The sequence below is a fragment of the Salvia hispanica genome, chromosome 4, assembly GCF_023119035.1.
Source record: "Salvia hispanica cultivar TCC Black 2014 chromosome 4, UniMelb_Shisp_WGS_1.0, whole genome shotgun sequence".
Lineage (NCBI taxonomy): Eukaryota > Viridiplantae > Streptophyta > Magnoliopsida > Lamiales > Lamiaceae > Salvia > Salvia hispanica.
Genome location: NC_062968.1, coordinates 44898331 through 44915751, shown reverse-complemented (window position 1 = coordinate 44915751; position 17421 = coordinate 44898331). Strand labels below are relative to the sequence as shown.

The following is a 17421-nucleotide window of genomic DNA, read 5'->3' as shown; positions in this document are numbered from 1 at the left end:
ATTTATTATTTAAATATCATAATTTTCAATGCGGTAAGTATATAAATGTAGATTCGATATTTAAACTTCTCTCCTGAACAAAAAGGACACTACACAACTAAATATTTTGGCATGAACTTAGTGCTCTACATAATTTCAGTCTTAGTTTTTCAACAAAAATAACGTTATCACCAATACATATCATTATTATCAATGAAAAAGACGAGGAAAGTGTTAATGAATTAATAATTGGTAAAAAAAATCTAAAAAGTTGAGTAGGGATCGCCTTCTTTGAACTCAAATTTTAAGCATTTACCTACTCCCTAGGAAATTTAAATACCACCTTGATATTTACATCGTTTGATGTTATTTTACGAAATAGGTATATTTCATAAATACCAAGTTTCAATTAAAATGAATCATTAAAGTTAGAAATTGATTCTCATTTTTCGAATTATGCCTGAATATAAGTTTATTTGTCATTTTATATTTCATATTTTAAGTTGAATTTGATAAGGTATAATAACAAAACAAAACAAAACATTCTATTTAAAATAAGGAATCACTTGACATTATACTCGTGCATGAGATGAAATAAAATAAATAAGATACTGCTTATTTAAAGTCTTCGAACACACACAAGTAGGAATGTCAGTTCAGCCTGCACAGCTCGCTAAATTTCTAACCAGATAAATATACAACTCGATTAGCCCACATCCGATTAGCACGCAATCCGTTAGGGCCAGACCCGAAAACCCGATAAAATATTTATTGTTATATTTATTTGACTCCTAATTCGACACTTCATTGATTATTTTTATATGATAGATAACTAAAAATATAACTTTCAATTTTATACTATCAAATATACAAATTATATATTAAATTTTTATTAATATACTATAGATAAATAGATTAGAAACATCAAATTCACCAAAAAAAATTTAAATTTTAAAAACATGCTTTAAAATTTCTTTATGTTTATGTTTTATTTTGTACAGATATCAAATATTAGTATTTAATATTATTTATATTTGAGTTTAAGCATATATCTCAAATTTTTCATAATTAAATGTTTTACATTTTATAAGCATAACTAATTTTCATCATTATTTATTGGATCGATCGCATATTAATTTTATCGGTAGTAACCCGATTAATCCGCTGGGCTACTCTGAAACCCGAACTTTTAGGGTCGGGGTTGAACTTCTATATCCTGAAAAAATTATAACCCGACTAGGCCACACTCAATTGACCCGCAATCAGAATAGGGCTGACCCGAAACCTGCTGGACCGACCCGATTGACATTCCTACATGCACAAGCAATTTAAAATCTTCATGCGCTACACGGGGTGTAATACGAATATTGCACAAATACCCAGTTTCAACTTGAATTGAAAAAAAAAAACGAAAATAAATACTACCCAAACCGTAATAATATTAATTAAGTTTGCTAACTATTTCCACTTTTTAGGACAAGGAAAGTTGTATACTCATTGACTTCATTACCGGCGAGCTATGTTAAATCTTAAACTGACCACCTAAATATATAGTGAATTTATTATATTTATTTCGCATTATTTTGCTACACTCAACTACCATATCCCTTCATCTCATGAAATTAGTATTTTTAGAGCATCCACATTAGACCTGCCCACGGTTCATGAACCGCCAGTTTCGGTTCGGAACCGCCAGTTCTGGTTTTGGGAAATATGGAACCGGAACCGAACCGTGAGCCTGTTTCACGGTTTTTTCCGTCAATTTTTTTTTGCCATATAGTTTGAAATTATAAAATAAATTGGAACAAGGAAATGGATAGTTTAAATTGAGAGATTGAAGAGAGAAATTCTTGTTAACACTAAAATGAGGTGAGTGAAAGTAAAGATAGAGAGGAGTATTTAATATAGATAAAAATAGAGAGAAATGAGATCCAATTTGAATATAAAATCAACATTTAAGAATAAATAAATAAAAATAAAAGAAATTGTGTTTTGTGCAATCAATTTTGAATAGTGCAGCCATCGCCCACCGTCAACCAATCAATTTTGAAGACTACAACATTAACCAATGTTAATTTATTATACTTTATTTAAAGTAATCAATTCTTCTAAGTTTATTAAAATGTTGGATAAATATTTATTAATAATTATCCATACTCCATAGATTCCATACGTAAAAAAATATGTTAATTAATAAAATCGGAAATAGTATTATAAAGTTATTACCATAAACCTGCAACATAGACTCTGTCTTGTAATTTAGTTATTTATATTTTATTATCTTTTATCTTATGTTTTTCAAATCACCATCCAATTTTACCAAATAGTATTATAAAGTTATTTTTGCTACAAAATTTTGTCCCACATTATTGTTTCTACGGATATCACCAAATCTAAAAATGAAAGTTATTTATATAAGAGTATAAAACTCATAAACCGAATCATTCAGCAATGTTTTATTTAATGGAGTATAGTTTTAATATAAGGGTTAACTATGTTTAAATTTATTTATTTATCATTGCGTTGGCGGTTCGGAACCGTCCGGAACCGGCGGTTCGGTCGCGGTTTCGGTTCGAAAAATTTGGAACCTGAACCGAACCACGGTTCTAAAATTCACGGTTTCGGTTTGGCATCTTTTTTCGCGGTTTCGGTTCGGAACCGTAATCGCCGGTTACGGTTTCGGTTTTAACCGCCGGTTCGGTAAACCTTGGGCAGCTCTAATCCACATCCGTACTCTTAGCTAAGAGCACGAAAGTGGGCCCAGACCCACTTTTACTCCTTGTCCATAGGCAAGAGCACAACATCCACATCCGTGCTCTTAGCTAAGAACAAGCTCAAGTGTCCCACCATTCTATCATTCATTTAAATACTTCAATTACTAAAAACATTTCTACATTATAAAAATACATTAAAAATAAAAATTACATAATTAAAATCTAAAAAATAAAAATTACATAATTAAAATCCTAAAAAATAAAAATACATAATTAAAATCCTAGAAAATAAAAAAATGCATAATTAAAATCCTACAAATTAAAAATTACATAATTCAAGACTAAAAAATACCTCTGTGGAAGACTAGTCATCTATCTCCAATGTTCTTCGAAGACCCCGTATAATTGAGAAAATTGAAAAATAAATTTAAAGTGTGTAGAAAACGAATATAATTTATTGAGATGTGGAAAAATATTTTTTTTAATTAAATTTGAATTTTTTTAGAAAAAAGAAAAAAACAAAATCTATGCCGTTGGCCAATCGCAGCCCGCCACGTAAGCCTGCTCAGTGGCAAGGGCGTGCTCTTATTTAAGAGCACCGCTCTGCCGCTGGCAAGGACAGACAACGTGCATTAGTAAGCAGCGGCAATGACGGACAACCTTACCGATGTAGATGGTCTTATGTCTTTTGATTATGTAACTTAACATCGGAAAACCGAACACTAGAAGACGTATTTGATATTTGATGACTAATACTGAGTACAACAAATAATCTCAATACACAATCTATTTAACAGTACAAAATAAATATCCAGGAACAAAATTCAGTCTCAAACTGATTTTATAGTACTCCTTAAAAACCAGTTTTAGAATTGTTAAAAAGTAAAGATGGCTAGGATTTTTAAAGTTAACCCCTTTTAATTTCTAAAATTAACCTAAATTTAATCAGAGATTGCATTTGAATATTCTTGTGCCAGTGTAAGCAGAATTACATTTTTAGTTCTTATAGTACATTGCTATGTGATTTGTGTCCTCCAGACTTAAAACCCTTAAAATAATATCAGACCTCTTTAAACTTTGATCGAAAATTAAGTATTACTACCATATATGCTAACTAAGCATTTGGTAGTAATATGGAGTATTTGTTAGATATTCTATTTGTCCCGTTCAAGATTGGATATCTTAAATAACACAAAATAGTTGAAATTGTTAGAGCATAATATAATAAAAAAGAAAAAGATAAGAGATAAATTATTCTAATATAAAAATGAGAAATAATTGAGTACTATATAATAGTAGATAATAGAATATTAGTAGTAGATAATAGAATATTAGTAGTAGACAATTAAAGAAGGTACAACTTAATACAGAATAAAATAAGATCGAATTAAATACGTTGATCCAGAAATTAAGTATGACTTAAAAAAATAGATTCAACTTCATTAAAAAGATTGGATTGCTCTGGAAAAATAAAAAATTGAATACGAAAAACCCAATAATTTAACAGTTAAAGCTTATAATCATTAAAAACCCCAAAATCTAAACCATAGGATTTAGAAATAAGAGTGTACCAAACTCAAAAACGAAGAAAAAAAGGGCAGCAATGAAATCTCCTCCCCTTCTCTCTCACTTTCTCTCTCTAGAGCAGTAGACTAGTCCATTCTCTCTCTCTCTACGAATGAAGGGTTGCTGCTGCCAAATTTATAGATGACGACGCCTTTTCCAGCCGTCATCGCCGCCATTTTATTAATCCTCTTCGCCGCCTGCCACCCTCCGCCCTCCGCCCATGCACTGGGCGGCACAATGGCCGTCGTCCACGGCTCCGCCATCACCATCTGCTCCATCACCGCGCAGCAAATCCAATGCTGGCGCGACGGCAGCCTCCTTCCCCCAATCCTGCCCAACACCTCCTTCGACGCCGTCGCCGGAGGCCGCGACACTCTCTGCGGCGTCCGCTCCGGCGGCTTCAGCCTCCTCTGCTGGAACACCACTTTCTCCCCCAAGAGAATCTACAACAACGCCTCCGCTCCTCTCACCTCGCTCACAATTGGGGATTCCCAAATTTGCGCGCTGCGAAACGTATCCTCCGCCGATAACGCAATCTGCTGGCGGGAAAATAGCGCCTCTTCCTCTCACATTCCCAAAAATCCCCAATTCCGCGTGATTTCGTCTGGTCTGCGATTCTCCTGCGGGGTTAATGTCGAGAATAGGGTTCTGTGCTGGGGAGATGACGCGATTTCCAATTCGATACAATCGGAGCTCCGGAATTTCTCGATGTTGGATATCCACGTCGGCGATAAATTCGGCTGCGGAATCAATGTCACGGGAAGCATAATCTGTAAAGGCAGCAACGACACCGGCCAATTAAACACGTCTCCTTTCGAAACTGCTCGCCCTTTCAGCGCGGTGGCGGTCGGCGCCAATCACGGCTGCGCTATTCGGAAATCCACCGGCGGGGTGGTCTGCTGGGGCGGGAAGGGGAACAGGCAATTTTCCAGTAAAATCACTGATGAATTTTCATTCGAATCGATTGTTGCAGGGCCTGATTTCACCTGTGGATTAACCACCAGCAACTTCTCCATCGTTTGCTGGGGCCCTGGCTGGCCTAGCCGATATTATTCGACGGGGATTCTTCTCCCCCTCCAGAAAACCCTACCGGGGCCCTGCATCGACACTGCCTGTGACTGTAATGTGTATCCCGCCTCTGAAATTCTCTGCTCCGGAAATGGCCACATTTGCGGCAATTGCGATTTCGCAGCCTCAATTCCCCCATTTCTGCAGCCGGCTGTGGTCATTGATCGCTCCCCTTCAAGAGCTTTGAGGCGAAGTCTCTTGGTTTTCGCCATTGTTGGAACAATTGGGGGAATCGCCGGAATTGCGGCGGCGATTTATTGCTTATGGCCTGGTATTTGCTTCGGGAAGAAGAAAATCCATAACTCCGTGCAGCCGACTATGACCGCCGCCGCTGCACCGCCGTCCAACAGCAGTCCGCCGTCGCGATCATCCACTCTGCGGCGGCAGGGGTCGCGGCTGATGAGGCGGCAGCGGAGCGGAACTTCCTCCAAGCACGCGGACAAGGCGGAGGAGTTCTCGTTCTCCGATCTCGTCGCCGCAACCGACGATTTCTCGCCGGAAAACAAGATCGGCGGCGGCAGCTTCGGCGTTGTTTACAGAGGGAAACTCCCCGACGGCCGCGAAGTGGCCATTAAACGGAGCGAAACGAGCGGTAAGGCAAAGAAATTCCAGGAAAAGGAGAGCGCTTTCGAATCCGAGATAGCGTTCCTCTCCCGGCTGCATCACAAGCATTTGGTGAAGCTCATCGGATTCTGCCATGAACGGGAAGAAAGGCTCTTGGTTTATGAGTTCATGAAAAATGGAGCTTTACATGATCACTTGCACAGCAAGAACAATGTAGAAAAAAGCAGCAGCTTTATCAATTCATGGAAGGTTAGGATCAAGATTTCATTAGATGCAGCTCGTGGAATTGAGTATTTACACAACTATGCAGTTCCCCCAATTATCCACCGTGACATCAAGTCTTCAAACATATTGCTGGACTCGAATTGGGCGGCGAAGGTTTCGGATTTCGGGCTGTCGCTGATGGGGCCGGAGGACGATTGCGAGTACCGGCCGACGAAGGCGGCCGGGACAGTCGGATACATCGACCCCGAGTATTACGGGCTGAATGTGCTGACAGCCAAGAGCGACGTGTACGGGCTCGGGGTGGTGCTGCTGGAGCTGCTGACGGGGAAGAGGGCGATTTTCAACGGTGGCGAGCTGATGAGCATTGTGGACTATGCGGTGCCGGCCATCATGGCGGGGGAGGTGGGGAGGGTGCTGGACAGGAGGCTGGGGCCGGCGGAGGGGAGTGAGGGGGACGCGGTGGAGCTGGTGGCGTACACGGCGATGCATTGTGTGCATTTGGAGGGGAAGGATAGACCTACGATGAATGACATTGTTGCTAATTTGGAGAGAGCGTTGGCGTTGTGCGATGACAGCCATGGCAGCATCTCTAGTGGTCCAATCTCCATTGTTTCAGATTGAGACTCTTAGTAATTTTTTTGTTTATCTTTATCTCTCAAGATTCTTTTGTTTTTGGAAGTTACTAAATGTGTGGGTATTGATCACTTTGTAGTGTAAAGACTAAAGAGTAACATGAGTTGCAAAAGGTTAGGAGTTTGTAGAGCAGACATTACCCAGTTTTTGGTTCACTTAATTTGTTCATTTTTTTCCAATGGAAATAGTAGTTACTTTTGGCGGATGTTGGTTCATGTCTTTTGATGGTTCCACCAGAAAATGGCTTATGCTAATGATTATGATTGATTGAATGAAGGATTTGGTTTTGGAGTATTGAACAAACACTTTCTGAATTCAGCAAGGGATTTATATTTTTGTCGTATAGGATAAAAATTGAGATGGGGGAATGGTTACATCATTACATGGTTGAGAGTGTAATGGGAGGAGATTTGGTAATTGAGTAAAAGGCAGGGATGAAAGAATGAAGCATAAAAAAGGGTGGTCCAATTTAGAGTTGGCAAATAGGGTATTAAAAAGGAAGGAGGCCCACAGCATATCAGATAATTGACTTCAAATGTCGCATAAAGTCCAATAAAGCCGTTTAATACATATAGTTGTGAAACGTGTAAGCTTGTAAGTAGAACCATGTATCCCACCTCATTCGTGCAAAATATATTATAGTACTACTAAACAATATGCTGATACTTTCACACAACTAGATTAAATTTTAAATTATTCATGCTTCACTTAAAATAATTAAATTAGACTTATGTGGGTCCCATCTGTTAGTCAATTTGCCCTAGATAGGATACTAAATACGGAGTAGAGTAGACGCAAACTACTCTCCATCTCATATATAGATAAGGTCATTGATAAGACTCATTTTATGCATTGGTTTTGGGTTAAAATTCTATGCATTTGCCGGCGCTAATTTATGTTTATGAGTTCAGGTGCATAGTAAATCTGTCGGACTTAGGAGTTGCTGTTACCTGACCTGGCAGATACAAAAGAGATGGAATTGAAGTAAAAATCAAAAGTCGTCGTTCGGACCTGAGAGAATTAAAAGTTGGCGACAAGAGCAGATTATTTTAGAGAGTCTTATTCAAGGGCAAAAGCGTCTAATTACCAGAGGGATACCCTAGGGATCAGAGCCTCACATATATAAAGAGCTCAACCTTGAAGAACAAGACAACCACTTCTACATGCACTCTTAGCTCAAGCTCTCGTTCCATTCCTTAGTTCCACATTTTAAATTTCTCATTTCACTTGCTGCGCACTTGGAGATGAAGTGATCCTGGCTACCGTGGTTCTCATCGTCGTTTTGCTGTTGTGTAACACCGCCTTGTGAAGGCGAAGAAACAATATTTACTTTGCTTTGTTTAGTTTGCTTTGTTTCAAGTATTTGTTGGTTTTTAAGTTTCGTAACTCTAGTTCTTGCTTTGATCTACTGGATTCGAACCTATTTCTCTTTATTATGAAAGTTTATGTTGGTTTCTGTTGGATATCGCTGAGTTGATGTTTATTTCTTGCTTTTTACTTTCGTTCTTGTTTATTGTTGGATGTTTGGAGCTGAGATCTGTTGGTTTGTTGATGGAGGTTGTGGATTTGCGTATGGAGATGTCTGGATTTGTTGAATCGTGGTGTATTTGAGTTGGAGTTTCGTGTATATGGTGTTTGCTATTTACGTTGTGCATGATTATGGCTATTTACTTTCTGTTTCTGCATCCTTTAGCTCCAGTAGCGTAGATCTGGTAGTTTAGGCTTTATCTCATTTTAAGTTTAGATCTAAAGCTTGCTCTGTTTTCATGGTGTTTAATACTCTGTTTTATCTGCTATTCTCGTTTGATTCCCGAAGAAGATGAAGTTGTTGGTATTTAGAACCAGATATGCTTTTGTCAGTACTTTCTGTACATGTACTTTGCTTTTTCTGCATGTCCCCCAGACCCTGTCAGTACCATCTGCATTGTCTTTTTACTTTTCTGCATGCTTTTCCAGACCCTGGTAGTTTAAGGAAACTTGTCCCCACTTTTCGCTTTATACTTGTCTGTTCAAATTAGGAAAGTCCGCCTAGTTAAGTTAACCCCAGTTGTCTTAGAACTTTAAAATATCTCATTTCTCTAAGTCATGCATGTTCCGTACGTTTTCATTTCTTAGACCCAGTAGGTAGAGTAAAGTTTTTCCTATCTCTTAGACCCAGTAGTTTTAAGTTCTCGACCCACAAAATTGCGTGGCAGCAACCACCCCCTTTTCCCAAAACATCCTCAAATGCAGTTTCGTAACACCTTCGTCCTCGTGGGATCGATCCTTTACTTCCCTGTGCTAGTTGTAGTATAGTGGGTTGAGGTTTTGAAGAAATAGAGTGCATCCAACGACCCCTGTCTGATAGTTTCATGATCTTCTAGCCTCTGAAATCTAGTCGAATCCTCTGAACCTGTTAGATCTAGTAAGAACACAGACCGCACTGCACGTATCTCTAAGCTCTTCAGGCATCCATAGTGGGGCGCCCTAAAGGCCGCCCTATGCGTCGGGCGCGCTTTAGGGCGACACTGCAACACTCCGCCCTATGGGTAATCCTTAGTCCGCGCTCTATACATCGTCCGCGGACTATGCACACATTTTTGCATAGTTCAGCCTATCCTCCGTCCCATTGCAGGGGATAAGGACGATAGTCCGGACTACGCACACATTTTTATTTTTTATTTTTTTATTTTTTTTTGTATTTTCTTCTATATATATCACCAATTTTTTTACTTCATTTCACACCTTTCACTCCACTCTCTTCCCCATTCCAATTTCTCTCTAAATTTAATAATGAATTCCGACAATTTTCATATTTGCAAGCATAAAATATAAAAAATAAAAAATAAATACTGACAATAGGATATGCCTTTATTTGTGGTGTTTTTATATTTTTATTCTTGCTAATTGATATATTTGCAAACATAAAAAATAAAAAACAAATACAAAAGAAGAGTTAAAATTATAGGGCGGACTTTAGGGCGTCCCACTGCAGGTGGAAGGGTAGGAGGATAAAATGCTGATGTGGCGGAGCGTAGAGCACCCTATAGAGTGGACCTTAGGACGCCCTATTGTGGATGCCTTAATGTATACTCCTTTTTTTGTTGTTCCGAATCTAGCAATTAAATTAATCCTGCTCAATCAAGTTTATAGTTTAAGGCTGAAAGTCTCTTTCAGCAATTTTAAATTTTTCGTACTTCACTTAAAATAATTAAATTAGACTTATGTGGGTCCCACCTGTCAGCCATTTTGCCCTACATAGGATACTAAATATGGAGTACTACCGGAAACTACTCTCCATCCCAGATAGATAATGTATACTCTGGGTGTTTCAAATCTGGCTTTACCAAAATAAGATTAATTCTACTCAATCAAGTTTATAGATTAAAGTTAAAAGTCTTTTAGCAGGCGGAGGTGGTGGAATACACTTAGGCCATGTTTGGTTGCCAGGATTCTGTCTAGAAAAGTAATCTGATTCCATAAATTTTAAATTCATGTGTTTGTTTCGGTTTTTAAGCAAACTGAGAAAGTAATCAGAATCCGAGAAGAGGGAAAGTTAGTACAACTTTCCAGGATTCTGAATCTTAACTTTTCTTAAGTATTCTTTTTCCTAGTTCTAGAATTCTTACAGATTTAAGCAATATAGTATGTAATTTTATTATTATTATTATTATTATTATTATTATTATTATTATTATTATTATTATTAGTATTATTATTATTAATGACAGTGTTTTAAACATAAATTAAAATTATAAATCATACTTAATTTTACTATAATAAAATACTATAATTAAATTATCATAATTATAACTATATTTTATAATAGTTCATAATAGAAATTAATAATTTATTAAAAAATTAAAATATAATTATATAATATAAATAATATAATAAATAATTATTATTATATTATATAAATTAATAATTAATCAATAAAGTCATAGTGCAAATTTAATTTGAAAAATATATCCAATTATAATATCTGTAGATATTATAATTATAATATAATAATTATTGTATTTATTATTACAATAAATCAGTATAATACTCCATGTAACTATAATAATAATTATATTATTATATATTAAGATGGATAATCCATATTTAATACTATGCATCGTAGTAATTAATATAATAATATAATAATTATTATTTATAATTAATAATTTATTAAAAAGTATACAATATTATTCTATTTTATAAATAAAAAATAATAATTATATTTTTAGTTTGGTGTTTAAATTAAGTATAAATTTAAAATCTTGATATTTTCCAAACAAAGTAAAGTATTTGGAATCATATTCCCGAGATTCATTTTCTCAGGAATCATTTTCCTTGCCAACTTTACTTTCCCGCCAACCAAACATGGCCTTAGACATATTATATTTTTTCACATCATACTACATTCCGTGGTTCTCAAATTTTAATAGTAACTTTGATTGATATTGCTAGAAGAACTTTCACTTTGTGATATTTTTGGATCCAAAATGTTCTTCAAAAACACTCCTTTTTGGTCAATTTTCTTTACATTTTATCCTCTTTTATCTCTTTAATTTTTTTTTTATCATCCTTTCTCTCCTTCATAATTTTTTCAATGGATTATATGTCTTAAATATACAAACTTTTAACATTTTATGGGTTTTTTCCCAAACTTTTATTATTGAAATAATATCTCTACACATAATACAAATAATATTAGATTTTTTATATCAGTGTCCAAAAATGTATATAATATGTTTTTATGAGATGGATGAAGCATATTACAAGTGAAATAATTGACTATGGAATAAGTGAAGCATACTATCTCTTTGATATTTGATAGTAATATTATATGTATTGCCGTATTCTGAATTTCACAGTTGTGCAAAGGTTGTGTTGTACACTTGCCGATGTTGCTAGTCCCACATGAATCTTGATACACCTAAAATATGACTATAAAGTTCTTTATCACTCTCGAATTGTCTATTCAACTTCTTCCGGTAAACTTCCTAATCATATAAATAAAAATAAAGCAAGAAGCTGGAAGTACAGTTGGTAAGGATTTTGTAAACGGATCAGCTGGATTAAGTATATTAAATTTATATTGTTAATGGTGTTTGTTGCGAGGAAAAACATTATTTTATGCTAAAAGTCAACAGCACAGTGAATAATTGTTTCTAATATTTTATTTTGATCATCTTTGAAATATTATTAGTATTTTAATTATCTCATCACTAGAAAACGCTATCGTTAATGGCGTGTTACCTTTGTAGTATTATCTTAATTATTATAATGAATAGCAATTTAAAGCAGAAAATTAAAATAAACGCCATCAACATGAAATTATAAGATGTTTTGGTACGGACCCTTGATCCATTATGTTCAATTTCAAAGAGTAAAAGTTTCATTAAATCTCAAGGCTACCAACAAGTATTTGCATTCTCAATGTACTTGCTGATGATGTGCTCGATAATAAATAATTCTAATATGGTGATTGGAACGGAATATATTAATGAATTCAGAGCATTCTTCACTAGAAAACTCCCTCCAAAAGAAATTGAAGTTTAAAAGTAAGATGATGCGTTAAATTTCTAAGAAATGACAACTCTCTTAATATTAATATCTTAAAATAACAAAAGGTGGAGGTTGCCATATATGAATGAGAGATAATGCAAGAAACATTTTCTAAATGATTCTCCGTTCCACGGTAAGTGATGTGCTCTTTTTGAGCACATGATTTTAGGACGTGCTGTTTAGTGATTACATAAAGAGTGAATAAAGTAATAGCAGAGAAAAGTATGAGAGATGATAAAGTGAGAGGGATAAAATGTGTTGCTGTTTTGCCGATAAAGGAAATGCATCACGTTAATTGGAACGGTCCAAAGAGGATACGGCTCACTTGCCGTGAAATGGGGGGAGTAATAGAATAGATACACTACTACTAGCATATTATAAATCTGATGCTTCTTCCTTCTAAGGGCACTCACAATGATGACCGATCGCAAGGGCCTAGCGATCGGCCCTCCCATCGCCTCCGATCGGCTCCCTCCCATTGTGGAGAGGGAGCCGATCACCACTCACCAACGCCTCCGGACCATGACCAACGATATGCCTCAGACGATCCGCCATCGGCTCTCAATCGGCCCCGAGATAGGCCCCCATTGCAGGGCGCCGGGGCCGATATTCAAATTATTTTTTAATTAATTTATTAAATTTATTCTCCTATTATAAATACCTCACAATCTCATTCATTTCGCACACCCACATCCTTCTCTGCTCACATTTTTCTTCCACTAGAAATGTTTTTCAATATCTCTTCCGATTTGGATTCCGATTTCGACGCTGGTGAGAACAACCCAATCATTGTATTCTTTTTTCCAATATTATACTATATCGAAGAATTAATTTATTATGTATTTTAATTTATATCATTTAGACATTGACATTAAAAATAAAAGAAAATAGTGTTAATGTGGAAATGAGATAGGCCCTATGAGCACTGACGGACCCAGGTGGGGTCGAGTCGGGTCGACCGACCCCATCGTCGTCCGCCGAGAGCTGCCGGAAACTCCATTTATGGACCTCCGAGATCCGGCGCAACTCCACTTCGACCCCACGGAGCTCCGCTTGACGCCAAGTGACAGATCTCCACCGCAATTCTTCACTTCACTCTTTGCCGGAAATAAAAGAGATAGAGAATAACAGTTGAAAGAATAGATGGGAGAGAAGGAGAGTAAGAGGGAGAGCTCAGATCCGGTGGAAAGAATAGATGGAGAAGACGTCGTTTCGATTCTAATTTGGTATAAAATGGGCTAAATAATTGGGCCTACTCCTTTACCTAAAATGGATGATAGCTAAAAAGATTTATAGATTAATTAAAAGCCGTAATTATATTTATAATGTTCGTTATAGTAATGATAATTTTATTTCATCTATTGATTTTTGTTAGAATTATTGTAAACATAATACGAATTTATAAAATTAGTTTAAAAATATTTAAATATAAATTCATAAACAAATATTGAAGTTAGAAAATAAAAAATTTAAACTAAATATTTTTTAAATAATTATTTAAATATTATATTTATTATTATTTTTAATTGTATTCGACCCCACGGGTTTTAATTCCTGGGTCCATCATTGCCTGTGAGATTGGCTCCCATTCTAGGGAGATGGCCTCTGAAATGGTGCTGACATGGCATAAGAAAATGGAGATGAGCTCTGGATTTATGGCCTCCATTGTGAGTACCCTAAAAAGGCAACAATTATTGTACAAACGGATTGGATTCGGACATAACAATCCTTGTGTGAGATCCAAAATGGAGCTTCAGCATATGCCCAAATAAAAGTTACTAAAAAATAAATAAATGAAGAAACATAAATACAAATTTCATCAAAAATGAATTTCATTCAAACCTAAACCTCATAAGAAGCCTAACAGATTTGAATTTTTGACCCTTCTTGTCGTAAAGTGGAACTGCTCGGATGCCCCGTCTCAGCTCTGACACAGGTATACATGTCTGCCCTCCGAAATCATCCTTGTCTGATCTATCATACTCACGGACTTCTATCCGTAGGAGAGCTAGCTCCGGAACTCTTAATGGAAAAGTGAACTCCTGATCCCAGTAAGGCGCCCAATCGTCTTCTATTATCCTCGTTTTACTCTCGGTAGCGTCTAGTGGCGCACCGATGATGTATATCTGCACACAAGATTCTATCATAGCTCACATGCTTCTAGTTTTAACAATTTGAACTCACATAGTACTACATTTTGTTGAAACCATTTAGATCTACTGACTTATTTTTGACACCTCTGATCACTGTTAACTCATCAAATGATATGATAATATGAAATTCTTGGTTACCTTAGTGTAGAAGTCCGGTGGTGAATATGTGTCAAAATGCGTGTGGCTGAAATCTAAACGCCACCCATCTCCCATGTACACGATTACCTGAGAATGAAGGTGCAGATCGATGAATAGGAAATGTTGTGCGAGAATCTATAGGACCTAAATTATCAACAGGCTCTCCAAGCACATTAAAAATGCGTCCTAGAATTATAAGAAACACTACCACACAGATTTCACCCCTATTAGGTCGAGCTACCTAAATAATTTGTGTCAGCACCTTTAATGTCACCCTCACGGGCCATGGCAATTTGGGATCGAAGACATCGCCGATTGAATTCTTGCTCATAAGCAAATGTGGTTTCTTGAGATAACCGCAGCCTCCATTCGCTCTGAAGAATCCATGCATCATCCAAAGGGCTTTTCCGTATCCCTATTATATCAAATACAATTCAACTATTTCAGCAAGAAACTTATGGCTACTATAAAAACAAAAAATAACATGCATCCATAGAAAACGAAACTAACCTGCATATTAAACGCAACCATCTGTGCCCCATGCATCCACGCGATGATTGGACAAAAGTTTGACGAAGTTACTCGTGTGCCCTTAGGATACACCCTCAACAAGTGTTTTTGGGTGAACCTACAACATGTTTTCAAGTGGGAACAAGTAGCTGTGATCATTGGTTTGTAATAGAACACGAAAGAATCAAACAAAATAAAGAATACACGGATGAAGTATTACCTCACGACGTCACTAGCATACAAGGATGTGGCCCTCTTGAGTTCGTGCTCACTCAAACTAAGCCGTCTAGCTCTATCAATGCTGAGTCTTAGCACCTGCCTCAAGCTCTTCTTCTTGGCATTACCGGCATGAATGGCGATAAGACGTTTGTACTCAGGTGCTGCCACATTGCCCCTACCACAGTTGTCGTAATCCTCATAATCACTGTCGCTTTCTTGCTAGAAAGAAAGAACGAAATAATGCTTGTTAGCACCATTTTTCTTGAAGCAATAAACAGAACTAAACTCTGTTTATCGATATTTGACCTTGTCATCTGCTTCAGATTCAGCTTCAGTCTCGTCATCAGAATAATCTTTATACTTTGGTGAGGAGGTTTCTCCTTCCTCGTGATTGGACCCAAGATACTCCTTGGGTGGCTTTGTTGAGAGCATAATCTTATGTTTCAAGGACTCAACTGTGGGAAAGTCTTCCACGTATCCTGATTCAGGGCAATACAACAAGTCTCCAAAAATTCGTATTGCCATCTAAACAAAAAGAAATGAAGAGTTCTCTTAAACAACCATATATTAATAAATTCAAAAACTTGCAATCTAGGAAGAGAGAAGGGCCTTACCTCCGCCACTCGGGCTTGGAGCTCTGGATTGAGATGATCTTCTAACGTGATTATGACAGGGTAAGGCGACTTAACAAAGGCGTGCTCTTTTATAGACTTGAAGCATTTGATGAGTGTCACCGGAGTTGTAAGCGTTCTGCCAAATTTTACTCAACAATCAAAATGTGAGGATTTTGACATCACAAAGAAGCTTAAATCTTGAACACAAATGATCAACAGCAACATTTGCAAATAGAGGGATGTTAATATAGAAGCTTACCGTACCTTCCATGAAGCACGTGCACGTTATCTTTGGACGAATTGGGCCATAAATCGAGCTCGATTCCCCTCACACCATTCTCAAGAGCTCTTACGATAGCAGTTTCGCTACAGTCACTGCTCAACTGGTTCCCGGTTAAGTAGGAGTTATGACCTGTATATATGAAATAATGATGCAACGGAGCAGTCATGTCATGGTGTACCTGGAATTGTGCAAATTGCCAAGGTAAATATAAATTGTTACTACTTGTATAATTCCTCAAACAAACTTGCTCATTTCTACTTTTCACAGTTGCACAAATTTGTAAATCAAACTGTAGCATTTCTTAAAATTCATAAAGTAAGCCAAACACGGCCTAAAATAGAATTGGGGATTTTGAAATGAATTAGACCTGGGGATTGATAGGGCCATTGAGATCGTCTTGAAAGAGGAAGTAGAAGAAGTCCTCAAGGGTGAAATTGAGGTTCCTCGTCTCTTGGTGGTGGTGGTGGTGGTTGTGGTGGTGGCGCTGGTGGAAGACGTGCTGCATAATGTCGTCGACGGCCACGGCGGTGCAATTGGAATCCTCCTGGTGCTGGACCATGAACTTGAGCAGCTGATCCGCCGTCATCTGCTGCGCTCCCGCACTGTACCGCCAGAAAGCCTCCCTCACGTCCGGCGGCGGCTCCGACTCGCTGATTTTGAACTTCCGGTTGAAGCAACCGAACATCTTGTAATAATTGTAGCTACCCATTTGCACCACTGATACATGATCTGCGATTATGTATCTATGATATTTATTCATTTGGATTGCCTTTTCTCGGCGCCATTCTCGATCCAGATCGTGTAACCATGAATTGGTTAAATTAAAAAAATTCAAATGATGAAAAAGAGATGAAATCGACTAATTTAGTTTTGTTCGGGGATGTTGAGAATGATCACGTAACCATGAATTGTTAGTTACTGCAAAAAAAAAAAAAAAAAAAAAAAAAAAAAAAAAAAAAAAAGGAAAAAGATCGATGGAAATGTAGTTTTGGGAAGAAGAAAATTGTGGGAATTTGGATTGAGGAAGAAGAGAGAGCTAAAACCAAGGACAATGTGAGGTTGGATTGTTAATGCATTATAATTACTAATAAATTACCTCACTAATATTTTTGGTTCGATCTAAAATTCTAAGCAGCTAAGTATTCCCTTTCATGCATGCAACTTCCACCTTGTATTTTCAAGAAATTGGCACACTATCGGGACTTAGGGACTTGTTTGAT

The 17421-nt window shown here is 36.9% G+C and overlaps 2 protein-coding genes across 3 annotated transcripts; one reads left to right on the top strand and one right to left on the bottom strand.

Moving 5' to 3' along the window:
• Window positions 1-4212: 4212 nt before the first annotated feature.
• On the top strand, window positions 4213-6928 carry LOC125219097 (putative serine/threonine-protein kinase-like protein CCR3). The gene has a single exon (XM_048120965.1). It carries the CDS (start codon window positions 4401-4403, stop codon window positions 6735-6737), a length of 2337 nt encoding a protein of 778 aa, XP_047976922.1. The 5' UTR covers window positions 4213-4400; the 3' UTR covers window positions 6738-6928.
• Window positions 6929-13937: 7009 nt separating this feature from the next.
• Window positions 13938-17112, bottom strand: LOC125223642 (phosphoinositide phospholipase C 6-like). Of its 2 annotated transcripts, none has more exons than XM_048126881.1 (9): window positions 16569-17112; window positions 16183-16379; window positions 15919-16054; window positions 15611-15829; window positions 15306-15523; window positions 15086-15203; window positions 14838-14990; window positions 14576-14662; window positions 13938-14410 (listed from the first exon to the last, which is right to left on the bottom strand). In XM_048126881.1, the coding sequence occupies exons 1-9, from the start codon at window positions 16959-16961 to the stop codon at window positions 14117-14119; spliced, it is 1815 nt and encodes a 604-aa protein (XP_047982838.1). In that variant the 5' UTR covers window positions 16962-17112; the 3' UTR covers window positions 13938-14116. The 2 variants fall into 2 exon arrangements, with proteins under 2 accessions (XP_047982838.1, XP_047982839.1); XM_048126882.1 differs by having other exon boundaries at window positions 14249-14424.
• Window positions 17113-17421: the final 309 nt, after the last annotated feature.

Coding starts and splice junctions, on each gene's coding strand:
- LOC125219097 (XM_048120965.1), top strand. CDS start 4,401: ATGACGACGCCTTTTCCAGCCGTCATCGCCGCCATTTTATTAATCCTC.
- LOC125223642 (XM_048126881.1), bottom strand. CDS start 16,961: ATGAATAAATATCATAGATACATAATCGCAGATCATGTATCAGTGGTG. Junction 16,380..16,568: donor ATGGCCCTATCAATCCCCAG/GTCTAATTCATT, acceptor GCACAATTCCAG/GTACACCATGACATGACTGC. Junction 15,830..15,918: donor TCCAAGCCCGAGTGGCGGAG/GTAAGGCCCTTC, acceptor CTTTTTGTTTAG/ATGGCAATACGAATTTTTGG.